General features: G+C 48.4%; 1 protein-coding gene across 1 annotated transcript in view; it reads right to left on the bottom strand.

The window, feature by feature from the left end:
* LOC137423610 (A disintegrin and metalloproteinase with thrombospondin motifs 6-like) overlaps positions 1 to 19229 on the bottom strand; it is a 353906-nt gene that overhangs the window by 74142 nt on the left and 260535 nt on the right. Inside the window, exons 16-18 of the mRNA XM_078770793.1 lie at positions 18849 to 18956; positions 18575 to 18720; positions 5298 to 5361 (exon numbers count right to left, since the gene is read on the bottom strand). Of these exons, the coding sequence (XP_078626919.1) occupies positions 5298 to 5361; positions 18575 to 18720; positions 18849 to 18956 (318 nt within the window). The remainder of the gene's footprint in view (positions 1 to 5297; positions 5362 to 18574; positions 18721 to 18848; positions 18957 to 19229) is intronic.

Below are 19229 nucleotides of genomic sequence, written 5' to 3'. Positions count from 1 at the left end.
CACCAGCTTCACAGCAGGCTTCCTCAGGCCAATGGACCACAAGCCCCGGCACGTACCGGGTTTTTATTCAACATGTGGCTGCTTCCGGTGACGTTCCAGTGCTCGAGGTCAGATGGAGGAGTTTTTATTTTATTTTTATTTTGCAAACCTCAAGCAAATAAACATCAAGGCACATCATTGATGGGCTGCTCTGCTCTTTTTTGTTATTACTTACACATGATCTGGTGTTATATGTGTGTGCACATGAGCATGTGTGTGCTTGTTGTTGTTTTTGTGTTTCCAGGGCACGGACATGGGTGGTTTTGTGCCCAGGTTGGACGTGATGAGGTGTGGGTTGTGTGATTGTTGGAGTTTCCATTGGGAGTTGTACACACGTGGGTGTGATATTTGGGATTGAGTGTTGTTGTTTGTTGCTCACCTTATCCAGCTGTTTGTACCATCCAGTTTTTGCTGTTTGTATGAGAGGTGTGTATTGTGTGGGTATGTTCACCGCCTCCCCTGTTAGACCACCCTCTCGGCTTTTCACATGCCATGCTTCCTGTATCGATCTGTGTCATTTGTCGTGTCTAGGAAACGGGTCCCATCAAAGCCAAATTTGTGGCCAGATTGCAGGCATTGACGTGCTATGGCTGACTGTGTCACCTTTCCCAGCCTAACTGCTCTATCATGTTCATCGAGCCTTTGTTTCAATGTTTTCCAGTTTCACCGATGTAGAATTGGTCACAGTCTTTGCATGATGAATGGTAAACTACTCCGGATTTATCACCAGTTGATATTGTGTCCTTCAGTTTTGAAATGACATTGCGGATGGTGCATAGAGGCTTGTAGACTACACCAATCCATGCACTGCAAACTATCTTGCCAATCCTTTCAGAAAGGCCCAGGTAGTATGGCAGTACACAGTGCCCAAGCGTGTCTGGCTCCTTCCATTCTGTCTGTTTTGGTTCAGTTCTGTCTGTTCAGGTTGTCTCTTAGGGTAGTGAGTATCCCTTTGCTATATCCATTTTTGAGAAAGACTTCTCTAACTAATCTTATTTCTTTATTGCATCGGCTTTGGAAGATGACACCGTCCATGCCCGAGTAGCCAACGTCTGTGCTGCACTGCATTTGTGGGAGATTGGGTTGCAGGAATTAGAATCCAGTAATCTGTTGGTGTTGGTTGGTTTCATGTAGACTGACATCTTTAGGTAGCCATCAGGCTTGTGCGGTGTCCCTCCACATCCAAAAAGGCCAATTTGCTTTCTTTTTCCATTTCAATTGTAAAACTAATGCTGGAGAATACCTGGCCAAGTTACCCTTCACCAATTCTACCGGCCTCACCAAACAGGGCTGCTGATGGTCGACAGGGTTGCTGCTTTTGCCACCCAACTAGTGCCTCAAGGCCCAGCGAAATGCTAAAAGAAGATTTATGACGGATTTACAGAGGGTAAAACAGTAAAAGTGGGGTCAAAAGGGATGATAATTCTTGACAGACATTGGGATAGGTGGACACCGTCTAACTAGACGTATAAGTGACGTGTCTCTAATCACACAATTAATTACTTCATGCTTACTCTGGATATTCATTTTAAGAAAATAACTGCTCTGTACTAAGGATGAACCCCAAGGAGCCATTTACACAGCAATATACATCTTCTTTCATATGCAGCAGATAACTGTGGGCAGCATCAATTGATGTGGGTGTGGTGTGCCACTGATGTAATGCCCCTTGAAGGTTAGGGCAGTGTGGGTAAAAAATTAAATAAATGTTCATGGGAATATACCAGCATGGCATGGTGGTTTCAGAAATCTTGATTTAAAGCTAAAAGTGTAAAATAAATCTGTTAGCTTAAAGGAGTGAAACGAAATAACCCTTGTACTTGCTGAAAGCAGCAAGAAGTGCTTGCCAATATGCTTGTGTGTGCATTTCAACACTTACTGTATATCTTGACTAAGATAAACAAGTTTTTGCTTAGTCTGGCCCAAGCAAAACATTCTATCAGATGCTGTGCCTTGACAACTCAGCTGAAACCAAGATGTTACCAGAAGCTGCGGTTTGCTGATAACTGAAAGATTGGTAAATCTACATCGGAGCTTTTTGTATATATATATATGAGAATCGAACTTTGTTGGTTCAGAGGCGAGCTTGGTGTATGGCAAGCGACCTTCTCCGCAGATGTGTGCTTATCCAATAAATTGGTCTGTGAGATGACACAAAGCTCAGTGAGTTTGTTTGGAATAAATTGAAGTGCTTCTTCAGCTTCCACAGATTGGCGCAGCTAAAGCAGGGCACGCGAGATCCAGAGGACGAAGGTGAACTCATCAACAGGTGGATAGCAAATGCTGCCGGCAAAGTCATCCACAAGGTGAGAGTCCTTTTTGAAAACTCTTAAACGAGCGTGTTGCTATCACCCGCTGGGTTGGTTTAGTTTCGCTGCTGGAGGGACGTAGCCCAGACCTGAGATTTAAAGGTAAATTTACAGACCATTTTATTGTATAAATTGGGTGGATCCAAGAGATGTAAAAAGAAAAGGAACTGTCGGAGAATGAGAATCATTGGTTACCAATCAATAGGTTACCAAAGAATAGATTAAGAAAAACATGATCTTCTAAGGACTGCCTGGAATACCGGTGTAGGGGAATTAAAGGATATAGGATGGGAAACGGTGCAGGGAGGCAAAAAGTAGTTAGCTCCACTGAGAAAAAGACATGTGCGAAATACATGTATGACTCCATCGGAGAGGAAACAGTGAGATATTTGAAGTGGTGGGCAGAATGGACAGAAGGATATACGCTCAGTTTTTCGGAGGACGGGTCATTTGACAGGGACCGGCTAGAAAATTTGCGGCCAGAATTACTGGAACGAGAAAAGGACAAAGAGACGAAAAAACTAGTGGACTGGAAATTGTTTGGAAAATGGAACGAGGAAAGTCTCTGGAGGCCGGAGCAGTCAAAATTGGCTAGTGTCAAGGGAAGTCAAGCTGTGGCACAAGGAACATGACCCGAAGTCCAAAAATTATTGCCGACACTAAATGCAATTAAAAGCCGAGAAGGAAACGCATCGTCTATATCGACGTTTTCTCATGACGGGGAAAAGCCCCTAGCAAGGGCTGGGAATCCGCATGATGGAGTTGTACACTCATTGCGTCAAATGATAGATCGACAAAACCAAGAGGAACAGCATGAGGTGCAAGGAATGTTTCCGGTGCATACAGTAAGGTTATATAATCACGCGGCCAAAGGTTTCCAAAATGAAGCAACATATAATCCATGGCGGCCTAGCGATTTGCAGGGTATTCGAGCCATGTTACCAGATGGCAAAGAAGACCCAAATTTGTTTATTGCGAAACTCAGGGAAATCATAGTTTCTCACCATGCAATACATCCGGACATATATCCGTTATTGTCCCCCGTCGGACCGCGGAGCGAAAGGGGGACTATGGTTTTCCCCTCCGTCCGTGTGTCCGTCCGTCCGTCCGTCCATCCGTCCGTGCGTGCGTGCGGGCGTGCGTGTGTGCATGTGTGCGTGCGTGCGTAAGCGAAGGACCGCATTCGAATTTGGTGTGTGGGTGCAACCCACGTCAAAATCCAAGATGGCCGCCGCCATGTATGTCTGATGCCATGTGTCTGAACTTTGTGAGCTGAATATCTTGAAAAATAAGCGAAGTACCAACTTCTAATCTGGTGTGTGGGTGTATCTAGGCACAAGGAAGAAAGCTGTTTAAAATTGGGTCGCCACGTCAAAATCCAAGATGGCCACCGCCATGTATGTCTGAACCTTGTGAGATGAATATCTTGAAAAATAAGCGAAGTACCAACTTCTAATTTGGTGTGTGGGTGTATCTCGGCATAAGGAAGAACGCTTTTGAAAATTAGGTCGCCACGTCAAAATCCAAGATGACCGCCACCATATATATGTCTGAACCTTGTGAGCGAAATATCTCGAAAAATAAGCGAAGTACCAACTTCTAATCTGGTGTGTGGGTGTATCTAGGCACAAGCAAGAAAGCTGTTTAAAATTGGGTCGCCACGTCAAAATCCAAGTGGCCGCCGCCATGTATGTCTGAACCTTGTGAGATGAATATCTTGAAAAATAAGCGAAGCATGGTGGAACACTCAAACACCCACCTTTATACCCTTCACGACTCATCAACAAAACACACCAGATCATTCATACACACACATCCACACACATCACCAACCAACCACCTACCCTTACAACATACACCACTCAACATACAAAAACACACACACACTCATGCAAAAATTCATTCATGCAAAAACACACACCCTCACCCACTCACTCACTCACATACACAAAATAAGAAATAATAATAGTAACATTAAAAAAAAAACCCCCCAGAAAAACAAAACAAAAACCACACACAACCAACCACCTACCCTTACCAACATGCACCACTCAGGCAAGACCATTTATGCAAAACCACACCCACTCATGACCCACTCCTGCAACACACACACACACACACACACACACACACACACACACACACACACACACACACCTCCATTTCTATTCCGTAACCTCAACCTACACAGTTCGACGTGCGTCCATAAACTTCCTCCATGTCCAAAATGAGCCTTTCAAGGCAACCTGGGCCGCCTTGTCACACATTCTCCTTCTTTCTGTCCCACACACTCCAAGCCAAGCAAGAAATGCAGAAAAGGAATTGCCAATATACCCTCTACACCCCACCTCAAATGGCTGACACGAAACTCGCCAACCCTTCTCCCGGCACTCTGCCTCCAGCTCACTGTACTTTCCTCTCTTCCTCTCGTGCACCTCCTCCATGTTCTCTTCCCAAGGTACAGACAATTCCCTTAAGATGACCTGTCTTGTTGCACCTGACCAAATGACAATGTCAGGCCGCAACCTTGTCACACAGATCTCCTCTGGGAATACCAATTGTGGCTTTAGGTCTGCCACCACCTGCCAATCACAAGCATCTGACAGCCCTCTTGCTTTCCACCTCCTCCTCTTTCCACCTCTTACCACTTGGCCCTCCTTGACAAACCACACCTCTCCCCCATCATATAATACTAATAATACATCACATATGACTTTTATGTGCCTATCATGTTGGAATGACTGTGCATGTCGCCACAAACCGGGCAAAGATTTTACGGTAGGGGGGTGGGTAAACCAAGAAATTATAAGCATTGTTTGGGTGATTAAACATAGAACTTGTCATTATTATACAAGTCTTCAAAACATTTGAAAACAAAACATTAGGGAGGAGATTGCTGTACTTTGTAAAGAAGTACTAAGTATACAAAAAAAAAATGCAGCTTATTACCTGGATGTTGCATGAATGAAAACGTCTCCTCTCTCCAAGGCAATACTTTCCTCCATGTGACGGACTGCAACAGCACAAGTTGTTTAGTTATCTCAGCAGTCAGTGCTTCCTTGGGTTATCTTTGCAATCAGGTTCATTGACGAGTTTTTATGTACGTAATTGAACAACCACCCCTTCCTCACCCACCATATATTTTCATGTTTCCTTCTAGTACATGGCTCAAACTTACCCATTTCCAAGATAATTTCCATCAAGCCAATAAAGCCTTTAGCTGACATGATGGTCTGGTAATTTTAAGTTTAATATTAGGGGTCAGCACTGTGGTTGATGAAATGATTTGATCTCCTGTTTACAACAACAGTAATAGTATTGTGGATGTAACTTGGAAACACCTGATTTAATCTTAGGTGAATTTTTTTTACAAAATTTTGATCATCATTATACTCAAAATGTGTAGAGATCAAAACATTACAAAAATCACAAATTTACAAATAAAAAGAATTGTAGGCTGAGAAGAAAGGCTTAAAGATCTGATGACTTTTGAACTTTAAACCTGAATCACATGGCTTAAAGCAGTGGATCCCAACTTGTGGTCTGCGGACCTTAGGCCATTGGCAGGGGGGTGCGGGTAATAGGAATAAGTGATATTATCCACCAAGCACCACCACATGACATCCCACACTGTGACTCACTGCACATTAGAGGCAAGCATTTGTGGAAGGCCGTGGTTTGTCCTACCTGTGTTGAAATGATGTTATTATGAGTCGTATGTCACAATAGTATCATGCCACTTTAATACCTATGTCACAATGAGTAAAACATGAAGAAGGAGAAGAAGAAGAAGAAGAAGAACCACTCCTTTCACATCTTCAGATGCATCAGGCTGTCAAAGCAGTTTTTCCTTGGCTGGGACACAATCCTGGACGGGTCGCCACTCCGACGCAGGACACTCGAATTGCTTTCTTCCCAGAAAGCTGGTACTCATTTTGCCAACCAAGGAAGGATGACAGGTTGAGTAAACCCACCTGCTCTTATTTTAACGGAATGACAGGAACTTAAATGCAGGAAACCGAAGGTCTTAAACTAGCCACCTTAAATGATAGGCCAACATCAGGCTTTTAGTTGAGCATGGTGGGCCACAATTTTTTTTAGAGGTCCGGAATGGGTCCATGCACCAAAAAACGGATGCAAACCACTGGCTCAAAGCGCACAATAAGGCACCAAAAATAAATCAATATTGTTTTTGAAGAAGAAGTTATTGATCGTGCGATATCATAAATAAGTTATTGATCAGGCGATATCACACTGATAGTCAATATATACAGGTAATGTGTGTTATGAGTGTGACATGTATCACTCAGAGTCTCTGTGTGGCTTGTCTTAGTTTTACAAAGGCCACTGATATGGCAGTAGTGAGGCGGCATAGCTAAAAAATCGTTCATTTTTGTGATAGAAGCGCCAGATTTTCTACATTTATAGCTTAATATATGTTGAATGAATCTGGATATTGGGGCATTGCAGATTGGCATTCTGATAACAGTGGCAGCCATTTTCCAAAATGGCTGCCAGCGGTTACTGGAATAGAACACTTTGGTCACCCCCAAGCTGCTGTTACCATGTTTTCAGCACCACAAATATAATTTAAAGCCCAGTTAAAGTGAAAAAAAATGTATTCCAATGTAGGACAATATAAAATTAAAGAAATCTAACAACATGGTGTGATATAGTGGATTACACTGTAGCTGTATTACCATAGGCCATTTAACAATGTTCAGTGAACATACTAACAATTACACTGTAACAGTTTGAACATACGATATCTAACAATGTTCAGTGAATGTACTGAAGCCATTAAAGGGGCATTTTGCAGATTTTCAACCAATTTTTTATAGTGTGAAAAACACCTGCAGTGTTTTCTGTGTGTCTCTGGGGTGCAATTCCAAAATGTGTGGTTCTTCCGGACACCTGCGTGTCATTTGATGTTTTTTTGGGTCAGATAATTTTAGGGTCAGCTCTCACATTCTCCTTCACAGAAGCAGAGGCCTGTGCACTGAAGAGCAGCCTTCTTACACTTGCAGCACGTTCTGCAACCACTGTTGCAGCCACAAGAGATCAGCTCGTAGCAGGATTTTGATGCTTGTGGTAATGTCGTCCAGTGGGGCTCATACAATCCTTCTGTCTTCACCTCCAACAATCGCAATACTGCGGTCAACTCCTTGACCTGCAAAGGCAGGGAGTTGAAAGAGTGAGATACCTGTGCCATGGAAGGACTCCTTTGAGGTAGTTGAGCTAGGATTATGGTCAATATTATCAACCGCAGCAGTTGTGAAGACGCCACCACGCATCTTAGGAGGGCAGACCACCTGATCCTTGTGGTACTGCTGTATGACACTTTCTCCTAGCTAGGCTGACAGACGAAGCACACGGTCATATGTGATACTGACACCGAGATGTGAAAGCCGTTCCACAACTTCCCTCTTCCTGGTTTGGGCATGGACCATCAGGCCTATATACATTGGAACAGGTGTTTCCTGAGTGGCATTGTGTCTGACGTTGACAGATGTGGATCCTTCAAGCCGCCTGTGCTTGACGCTGTTAAACTTAAGCATTTGTGCGATGGTTAAGGCTGCTGACTTTGCTGGATATGCACTCTGGTCTCTGATGCTTGGACCTTCAAGGACCATATTTACCAGTGCCAGGAGTAGCTTCGGCACAGAATCTCTTTGGCAGCCTTCATGGAATCCAGTGAAGGGTTTCAGCTCAAACATGTGGCGACGTACAATGTTTGCAGCACGGCCCAAGTACACAGCATCACTGTCACTGTCCCATTCACATGCCTTAGTCAGGGCTGCACCAATGTCATCAGAGAATGCAAGGAGAACATCCCGCCCCTGGGGCTGAGCTTGCAGGTCTGGGATCTGAGCCAAAAGTCTTTCCTTCAATCTTGTGGTGTTTACTTTAGATTCAAGCTTAATGCCAAGCTGCTCCATCCTTGACCTGTACAGATCAGCCAGATCAGCCAGCTTGAAAACTGGTGCAGTGCTGTCATCAAAACGTGATTCTTCAATGTACATGACAACTTCAGCAAAAGCGATTCCTGATAGCATTTTTTCCTCATCGGTTCCCTGCTTTTCTTGAGTTTTGTGTTTTCTGACACGGTTGTAGAGGCCCACCAAGCACTTATTGTGATATTTGGATTCAAGCGCAATCATATCTCCTGCACTTAGTCGAGCCAGCAGTTCTGTGTCCTGTAAGAGCTCTGCACATGTCCGAACTTGCTTGTCCAGATGGAACGTTGCTGCCTCATGAAGACCATCTGTGCCAGCTGGCTTGCAACAGAAAAAACAGAGTGCTTCCTTTGCTGGGTTCTCAGTGCTAGAACGTCCCCTTCTCTGTTTACTTGGGACTGCAATGGTGTCATCGTCACCTGTACTGCTAGACTTTTTCAGAGCTCTCTCCTCGGCCCGTTGAACTTCGTTCTTGTTGAAGGCCAGCCTGCATGATTGATGCCACTGAGCTTTGTTGTCAACAAGAGCAGCTTCAAGCCCATTTCCTTCATCTAGTATCTCTATCTGTATATCTCCGGGTAGTTCATTCAGTTCATTCAGTCTCAGGAGACTTTCAGCTAAAGACATGTATGCACTCCCAGCATCCTTCCTCTTCGTCAGTGTTGGATCAGTCAGCTTCTCTTTACGGTCTTCTTGGCAGATGACACACAGTGCCCAGTTTATCTTGTTTGCAGGCTGTGATTTAGAAGATGTCGAGGGTGTTGGACACCCTGTGTCTTTTAGCAGAAACCTTTTTGACATCGTCAATTAGTTGCCACCATCTTGATTATTATGTGATCTGCAATAATACAAGCACCACAGATTCAGAAATTGTCAGAAAGAACATTTTGTTTTTTAATCCTAATATAATAAGCACTAGAACAAGTAGTTCTTTCTATATTTTACTAGTATGATATTAATACTCTTTCTAGTTTCTAGTACCTCTACTACTACTACTACTACTACGCCAAATGTAGTTAACTTTAAAGCATGATTTAGCTAGCTAGCCTAGCTTGGCTTACTTTAGCTAGCTAGAAAGCTAATTTAGCTAGCTAGAAAGCTAAAATCGCTCAACCTAACCTAGCTTGGCCTACTTTAGCTAGCTAGAAAACTAATTTAGCTAACTACAGTAAAACTCGCATAAGACGCCATCGTCTAACCCAGTGGTCGGCAACCTTAGGCACGCGTGCCACCATTGGCACGCGGCAGCGTAATCATTGGCACACTGGCGAAAGCAGTGCCCTCTCCGCTGCATGCCAAATCACCTCTTGAACAGCCATTGGCTGTTGTGCGTGTTGCACTATAACAGTATTCCGGTGTGATGGTGCAGGGTGATGAGGTGGATGGATCAGAGCAGAGTCACCATTCCAATTCCAAATTATTTTACTGGAATAATAATTATCAATGATGATTGATGAAAGATGAAAGATGAAATCAAAGATTTTTGACATTTATTTCCAATGCAATACTTTGTAAATGAGTTACTGAAAGCAGTGTTTTGAAATGGGGTCCATGCATATAATTTGTAACCTCATTGGGGACAAATTTTACAATGATAAAATGATCATTACAATGTCCTGATTATGAGAGATAAATGTTTATTTGAAATGTTGTTTCCGTGCATGTAGCCAATATGGATGGAGTAAAATTCCATGTCTGTTGGAAGTATTTTTTTGATGTGGTGTCATAATTAAACTTAATGTTAAACTTAATGTTGATATGGCACACTAATTAACAAGAACATTTTAAACTGGCACTTCATGTCAAAAAGGTTGCCGACCCCTGGTCTAACCCGTCAATTCGCTGAAGTCGTCATGGAAGTCAAAGTCCCGATTTTCTCTAATGGAAAATCAATTTGAATGACCATGTCAAAGTCGTCACATACAAGTCGTCAATATCCACAAGTCGGCGCCCTCAGACCGGTCCCATCTAATACAAACAGCAGTAAAATCCTAGTCGTAAGTCGTCATAAGAAATTCCATGGCGCAGTGTATGCAGCCCACTGTACAGAGTGATGGGTCATTGTTTCGTCGAAACACAACACGCGGCCAGTCTCGCTCAATCCAGTTCAAATTATAGCTAGCGTATGCAACTAGTAGATATGAAGCCTGACGATATACAAGCTTGACCTTCAAGTCGTCAAAATGACGGCTTTGTAAGTCGTCGAAATGACGATATACGCATAAGTCGGTCATTTTGACGACTTACACAGAAGTCGCCAAAATGACGACTTATGCGTATATCGTCATTTTCGTAAGTCGGCACTAAAATGCTGGTCCCAAAAGTGCCGACTTATGCGAGTTTTACTGTAGTAAGCTAAAATTGCTCAACCTAGCCTAGCTTGGCCTAATACTATAGCTAGTCAGAAAGCTAATTTAGCTAGCTAGAAAGCTAAGATCGCTCACCTGATTCACTTCTTTATACACCGGGCCAGATGTATAACACTTTACCTATGGTGTTCAACATGTGTAACGATTATATAATATAATAGTTATTGCAGTTCAAATAAAATGTTTAACATGCCTTGATGGACAGTCGACTGCACTGGTTGTGGCATGACGCATGTGCTGGCTGGCCTGCTAGCGGTGGGTGGGGGTGGCTGTGGAGGTGTGTGTGAGTGTGTGAGTGAGTGACTGTGTGTGTGTCTAATTGTATTTTTTCTTAATTTAATGTGTATTTAAATTTTTTTTTTTTTTTATCGTTTATGAATCAAATGGCTGCTATGGCCACCAGGGGGCGGCGGGTTTCTGATGCCCCAATATCCATATTTGTTCTAAATATATTTGACAACACATCTGCCGAATTTGGTGCTTCTATCACAAAAATGAACGATTGTGGATATATATTGAGCTGTGCCGCCCCAATACAGTGAATATCCAGACATATGATCCATGCAAATATGTAGTGACTGCAGCAAGACGATCAAATAAGGTGTTGTAGTAGAGGACACAAACTCGTGTTGAGGCCAGTTGAATGTGTAAAACATAGCATAGCACACATTGCATTGTCTGTAGCCAGATCCCTCACACCTTGCTTAATTAACTACACTGTGCGTTGTGGCTCACGCACCCCAGGGCCATGTACAGTATTTATTATGTTGAAGAAATGGTGGAACAAAACTCCCCATGAATGCCCTTTCCCTGTCTCGCTCTGTCTTTCTGGACATCCTGGCACTCTAACCCTCTCTCCAAATCCTCTTATGTCCTCCTAAACTACTTTCCCTTCTTTTCTCAATTTCACCTCCTCCACCTGTTTCTTCTTACCAGGTGTATGTAACCATTCGATTATTTTTCAAATAATTTTTGTTTTCAGAAACGCAGGCTCATGGAAGAGCGAAAATGACGGAGGGTTCACAGACTGCCAGAGGCTCAAAGGAAGACGGCGAGAAAATTACTGTGCAATTAGACTGCGTTAGTGGCAGAAAGGAAAGGGGTTGGTGGGTGAGGAGTCAAGGAGAGAATAATGAAAGGGGGTATGTATGTGTATGGGAGAAAGCATGAGGTTGTCGATCAGGGGCAGAACAATTCAAAGACTCGAGGGAGAAGTAAGAGTCTGTGGTGCTGTGCACACACAATTCGTTTGCCAAGAAGGTAGGCCACAACGCGTTGTACAAACTGAAACACTTTATTAACAGCTCGCACGTAAGCACTGGGCGGGCTCGACTTTCGAGCCCGCATATATGTCCCGAGGCCACGCCTTGCCCCCGGGCGTGGCTGGTCGGCCGAAAGGCGGGGCATGTATCTCAGTTCCACCCTGCGCCTCGTGACGCCTTTACTCTGGGCCTGACCCGAGCTGCGCTTCCACGCCCGGACACTCGCGCCACCCACTGGTGCGCGGAATTATTGTCCACTGACATTGTGTCCGCCACACGCGCCCCCCCAGAATTCCCGCGCACCTGAAGGGTGAGCTTGCGGGGAAGCCGGATGACCTGGTCGAAACGCCCTCTGGCGATGCGTGCAGGGCTGGGGGGTAGCGGGACGGCGGGGCTGGGGGGTGCCGGGGGTCTGCCCGCCAGGGGGCGGCCTCGACGCGGAGGCAGAGCTGCCTGCCGGGGGTGGTCCAGATCGAGGTGGGGCGGCTTGAGGCGGTCCACGGAGATATGATCTGGAGTACCGCCGATGTCCACGGTGAAATGCTTGTCCCCGGTCTCCAGCACGCGGAAGGGCCCGTCGTACGGGGGCCGCAGCGGCGCCCGGTGGGCGTCGTGCCTGACAAAAACGTACTCCGCCGTGCGAAGCTCCGGGGCGACGTGGGAGGACGGGCAACCATGGTGTGCCGTCGGCACCGGGGCGAACCTCCTGGCAGCCTCTTGAAGGGTGGAGGGCCATTGCGCCGTGGGGGCCGTGGAGTCGGGGATAAATTCGCCCGGTACCCGCAGTGGTTGCCCGAAGACCAGCTCCGCCGAGCACGCGCGCAGGTCGTCCTTGGGCACCGTCCTGAGGCCCAGCAGGACCCAGGGGAGCCTGTCGGCCCAGCTGCCGTCGCGGAGGCTGGCCCGGAGCGCGGCCTTCTTTGAACGATGGAAGCGCTCGCACAGGCCGTTGGCCTGGGGGTGGTAAGCTGTGGTGCGGTGCAGCTTGACGCCGAGCCCTTGCGCCACTGCTCCCCAGAACTCCGAGGTGAACTGGGGGCCGCGGTCGGACGAGATGTCCGAGGGGGCACCGAACCGAGCAACCCACGTGGCGATGAAGGCTTGCGCGACGTCAGCCGCAGCCGTCGCCGCCAATGGCACGGCCTCCGGCCACCAGGAGGTGCGGTCCACCATGGTGAGGAGGTGGGTGAAACCCTGCAAGGGGGGCAGAGGTCCAACCAAGTCGACGTGGACGTTGTCGAACCGACGCTCGGGCACCGTAAACGGGGCCAACGGGGCTTGGGTGTGGCGGTGGATTTTCGCGCGCTGGCACGCGAGGCACGTCCTGGCCCAGTCGTGGACGTTCTTCATGAGGCCATGCCAGACAAACTTCGCCGCGCCGAGCTTCTGGGAGGCCTTCGTGCCCAGGTGGGACAGGCCGTTGATGGCGTCAAAAACTGGGCGCTGCCAGCCAGCGGGCACGATGGGGCGAGGCCGGCCGAGGAAGACGTCGCACAAGAGGGCAGTGCCCGCGACGTCGAACGGCACCTCGGTGACGCGGAGGCCCGTGACGGCGGTCCGCAAGGCCTGGACTTCGGGGTCGGCGGTCTGGTCCGCCGCCATCCGGGCATAGTCGATCCTGAGGTGGACCGTGTGTGCGACGGACCGGGAAAGGCAATCCGCCACCAGGTTGTCCTTACCCGCGACGTGACGGATGTCCGTCGTGTACTCGGACACGGCAGAGAGGTGACGTTGCTGCCGGGCCGACCATGGCTCAGCGACCTTGGCCATTGTGAAAACAAGGGGCTTGTGATCGACGAAGGCCGTGAACGGGTGGCCCTCGAGAAGATGGCGGAAGTGCCGGACCGCCAGGTGGAGCCCGAGCAGCTCGCGGTCGAAGGTGCTGTACCGGCGTTCATGCGGGCGGAGCTGCCGGCTAAAAAACGCCAGCGGCTGCCAAGCACCACTCACCCACTGCTCGTGCACCGCACACACCGCGTAGTCCGACGCATCGGTGGTGAGGGCGATTGGTGCATCGGGCGCCGGGTGCGCCAGCATGGTGGCGTTGGGCAAGGCCAGCTTTGCGCCCGCAAACGCCACGGCCATTTGCTCCGTCCAGGCGATGTCACCTTTGCCTGGCTTCCCCCGGAGGGCCTCGTGCAGCGGGCGCAGGAGCTGGGCGACGCGGGGCACGAAGCGGTGATAAAAATTCACCATGCCCAGGAATTCCTGGAGCCCCTTGATCGTGCGGGGGTACGGGAAACTCCTGACCACCTCCACCTTGGCCGGTAAAGGGATGGCCCCGTGCCTGGTGATGTGGTGCCCCAAGAAGTCGATGGCGGTGATGCCGAAATGGCACTTCGCGGGGTTGATTATCAGACCATGCTGGCCCAGGCGTTCGAAGAGTGTGCGGAGGTGGAGCAGGTGCTCCTCCCGGGACGCGCTCACGACTAGGATGTCGTCCAGGTAGACGTAGATGAAGGACAAGTCGCGCAAGACGCTGTCCATGAGCCGCTGGAACGCCTGGGCCGCATTTTTCAACCCAAAGGGCATCCGCAAGAACTCAAAGAGGCCGAAAGGTGTGATGACGGCCGTCTTTGGTACATCATCCGGTTGTACGGGGACCTGGTGGTAGCCCCGGATGCGGTCCACATTGGAGAAAATGGTCGTTTTCGCCAACTGGGCAGAAAAGTCCTGAATATGCGGGACCGGGTAGCGGTCGGGGGTGGTGGCGTCGTTGAGGCGCCGGTAGTCCCCGCACGGTCGCATCCGCCGCCGGGCTAGGGCACAATGTGCAGAGGAGAGGCCCATGCGCTGTTGGAGCGCCGTACGATGCCCAGCCGCTCCAGTGTGGCGAACACCGCTTTCGCCACGGCGAGCTTCGTGGGGTCGAGGCGGCGCACCCGGGCATAGACCGGTGGTCCGACGGTGCGGATATGGTGCTCCACCCCGTGTTTGATGGCCACCGCTGAAAACGTGGGCCGCGTGAGTGCCGGGAAACTGGCGAGGAGGCGGGTAAACTCGTCCGCTGCCGGAAGCGTACAGACTAACTTCGCCGGGACGGAACCGCTCAGCAAGCCGCTCGGTGAGCCGCTCAGCGAGCTGCTCAACGAGCTGCTCAGCAAACAAGCGAGCGAGCTGAATGTTTCGGCCTGGACGAGGCGTCGACGCTTAACGTCCACCAACAGCCCATTCGCACAAAGGAAGTCCGCACCGAGCAGGGCCATTGGCACGCTGGCGGTGACGAAAGACCATTTGAAGCGCTGCCTTCCGAAACGCAGCGAGAGGCAACGCTTCCCGAATGTGCAGATGGGTGTTCTGTTGGCAGCGAGCAAGGCGGGGCTCCGGCCCGCGGCTTGCTTGTCGGACGCGGAGGCAGGGAGGATGCTTACCTGCGCTCCCGTGTCGCACAGAAAACGACGACCAGACGAGGTGTCTGTGATGAACAGGAGGCTGCCAGAATGGCCGTCGCTCATGGCCGCAAGTGAGCGCCGGCCCGGTCGTTTCCCGACCCGTCGAAAGAACACGGCGGGCGGCACGCTCTAGCCTTGCGGCCGAACCTGGCATGATAGTAGCACCAGGTTTGCGGTGGTGGCTGCCGCGTCGGCCGTGCCGGCGGTGGTGTTGGTGGTGGCGGCGGCGGTAGTGGGCGGGGCGTAGCAGTGGCCACCAGGGAAGCAGGGGGCGCTGTAGCCTCCGCACCGGGATCCACTACGGCAGCACCATACACCGACCGCGTATCGCAGGCCTCGAAAAATTTGTCCGCCTCTCCGGCCAGGGCGCGGGGTTCCGTTAAGTTCGAACCGGCCAGTGCGAGCCGCACCTGCACAGGTAGCTGGCGGATGAAAAGCGCTCGGAACAGGAAATCTGGGCGCTGGTCTCCAAGAAGGGACAACATAAAATCCATCCGAACGGACGGTCGTGTGTCGCCAAGGGCGGGAAGGTCCAGGAGGCAGTCGGCGCGTTCGGACTCTGTGAGCCCGAACATGGCGAGGAGAAGATGTTTGAGCACTGCGTACTTGTGGGCGCCCGGCGGGCGCCGAAGGATGGACACGACGCGGGCGGCAGTGCTGGGCCCGAGGGCGGCGACCACGTGGTAGTACATGGTGTCGTCCGCCGTGATGCCCCGAAGCTGGAATTGAGCTTCGGCCTGCACAAACCAAACGTCGGCTTGCGCTTCCCAGAACTCCGGGAGTTTGACGGCGACAGCATTGGTAGCCATGGCGCGTTCAGGGGTCAGCTACGGCTGAACCAGTCGGGGTCACCAGTGTGGTGCTGTGCACACACAATTCGTTTACCAAGAAGGTAGGCCACAACGCGTTGTACAAACTGAAATACTTTATTCTAGGCTCGCACGTAAGCACTGGGCGGGCTCGACTTTCGAGCCCGCATATATGTCCCGAGGCCACGCCTTGCCCCCGGGCGTGGCCGGTCGGCCGAAAGGCGGGGCATGTATCTCAGTTCCACCCTGTGCCTCGTGACGCCTTTGCTCCGGGCGTGGCCCGAGCTGCGCTTCCACGCCCGGACACTCGCGCCACCCACTGGTGCGCGGAATTATTGCCCACTGACATTTTGTCTGCCACAAGTCAACGGACACAGGAAATCGGTTCTGAGAGGGATGAAAGAATTGGAGGTGAGTGTTTAGCTTAGAATAGGTAGTATAATCAGGTATGGTATTCTGGAAGAACACGTGCAACCTTGGTGGGATGGGGGAAAGACAGAGGGACGAGAGGGTGTGAGGAGAGTGGCCATAAGTGACGCAGTAAAAAACACAGTCCACCAACCTGTATGCTCTTATTAAGGAGATGATCCTCTTTCTGAGGGATGCCAACTTAGGAGGCCGTGAACTCGATTTCCGCCAGGGAGTAAGATGGGAAGCAACTACACCAGCTGATAGTGGTGACCCAAACTCCATGATATTCTAGATTGAGGCCTTATACACTGTGATGAGTTCTGGATGGCTCAAAATGTGCTTAGTCCTATGGAAAATACTGAGATGGCACTCTGCCTTAGAGGCAAGATTGGCAATGTATTCTGCCAAAGATGTGACAGATAGTGATACCTAGGTGCTCCAGGGACTCAGAAATGAGCAAATTTTTAGTTACCTAAATATTATAGGTTATGTTTTCAACTGTGTCTGTTTGTCTATTTATCTGTCTGTCTGTGAGTAGGATATCTCAAAACGTTATGGACGGATTCGGACGAAATTTGGTGGACAGGTTGGTTATGTGACAAGGATGATTTCATTAGATTTTCGTAAAGATCCGATAATTTTAAAAGTGATTTTTCATGATTGAGAGAATTGGGCGAAAAATTATATGTAGCATGATATTTCAAAAAGTTGTGGACAGATTATGACAAAACTTGGTGGATGAGTTAGGTAGGTACTACAAAAACAAGCCAATTAGATTTTGGTTCAGGTCCGAATCCAGATCTGGCCTATCAGTGGGATACAAAACAGACCATTGATCCTGGCGGAGGCATGTGCTCTGCCGAGTGCCGTTGTAGTTCACAATGTATCATTTCTACCTTTCACCGCTTGCAATTCACGAAACAATTTTTATAAAACCGCATAACAAAAGATTAATCGACATCATCGGTGATTACAACTGAAATTTTGGCTCGGAGAGGTTTTTATATTTCTGTATATGTCTCTCAAAATGTTCACCTATTGTGTCCAAGAGAAACACTACATAAGGTATTCTTTGTTCGTATGCAGCGCAAGGCTGAGGGCGCGGCTGTGCCACAGATGCAATTCCCCCTGTAGGTTAGGGCAGAAATTTGGAATTTGTACATGGTGCCGGTGATAGCTCACCGAGGGACGGCACACACATTCATGCCTGCGAAACACCGGAATGATAGTTTGTAGCATCCATTCTTTCCTGTTTAACAGCATTTCTTAGATATAAATGGGACCTATATGACAAAGTAAGATGGTATCTGTCATGCCAGATGGCAGGGCATAAAGCACTATTTCTACCTGGGGCATCAAAAACACGATTCCGAGGGCTTACTTCACGTGCACCATTATAAGACCACTGAGGAAGACTCGGGATACAAAGCAAGATGGTTGTGAAGCTGCTCCTTCCTTAACTAACCCTCTTCTCAAGTTTACACAGGTTCAAGCTGGATAAATGGCAGACAAATATATACGACATTAAATGGACGGATGGTTGGACGGTCATTGGGCTGCCTCTGATAAAAAAGTAGTTGTGAAGATATGTCGGCACACCCCTACAATCTACACCGATGATTAAATGACAATATAACCCTCAAGCGTATTGCTCATTTTAGCACCTTTTATTTTCAGGCAGCTCGGTTGAGGTGTGCTGTACATCATATCATACGTGACTTCAGTCCTCTGAACAACCTTGCTTGGCTGCAGGGATGCATGGACACATTGCCGTATCTTTAGTAAGCCAACTTAACCAGTGATAATAAATCAGTTTGGCTGGTTTGGACATTTGGGGTGAAGTATTAGCAAGACAAAAGAAACTACACCAATGTTATATGATGGGTCTGTTCAGTTGGCATGGCCCTGGCAGACCAAAGCATTGCATATATGCCTTACGATACAAACTGATGTGGTGACTGCAATGTGATGATGGTTTAATTAGGCTATCTTTGTCCAAGTTATAAAGACATCGCGCAGGCCTCACTGTGGGCTGTCGCAGTGCCTAAAAGATGACGAGATTCCTCCTCCACATGTGCGGCTGCAGTCACCCCAGGCGGACCACTGAGCCCAGGCACCGTCGACGCTCTGCGGACGTGATCCAAACGGCATGCATTCCCCTTGGTAGCACCACTGAAAAAAGGAAGGATCATTTGAATCAGCATCAGCTCGTTTGCCTCTCAGCTACGAATAAGAATGTCTTGTATACAAGCACAAGCAATTAGTTCAGGAGGTGTACGTAGCTAAGTGATGCTTTGTACCCCATTCTCCACAGCACGCGTCTGGCACACAGTTCCTTCAGCAGCCGGGATGCTGTTGGTGATACACCGCTTGCTTTTACTGATGCACCACAACTCACTGCACACTTCCTACACACAACAAACACAAGTAGCAGTCAATCACCAGCACAAAAAACAAAAACACACACAACAGAATTTTTAACTTCTGCTAAGGAGCCAATTACATACAGTCACGTGAAAAAGTAAGTACACCCCATGTAAAGTTTTGACTTTTTCAACATATTTCAACATACAGCTATTTGATCTTCATTTCAACAATATTGAGAGATAAAGGTGATATAACATAACAAATATCATGAAACATTTACATTTTGTAGTCCATTGTATAATTTCAATAAACAT

This window comes from Myxine glutinosa, chromosome 1 (genome assembly GCF_964187855.1).
Source record: "Myxine glutinosa chromosome 1, kmMyxGlut1.1, whole genome shotgun sequence".
Taxonomy (NCBI): domain Eukaryota; kingdom Metazoa; phylum Chordata; class Myxini; order Myxiniformes; family Myxinidae; genus Myxine; species Myxine glutinosa.
The sequence above is the reverse complement of the archived record's forward strand: the minus strand, read 5'-3'. Positions and strand labels throughout refer to the sequence as shown.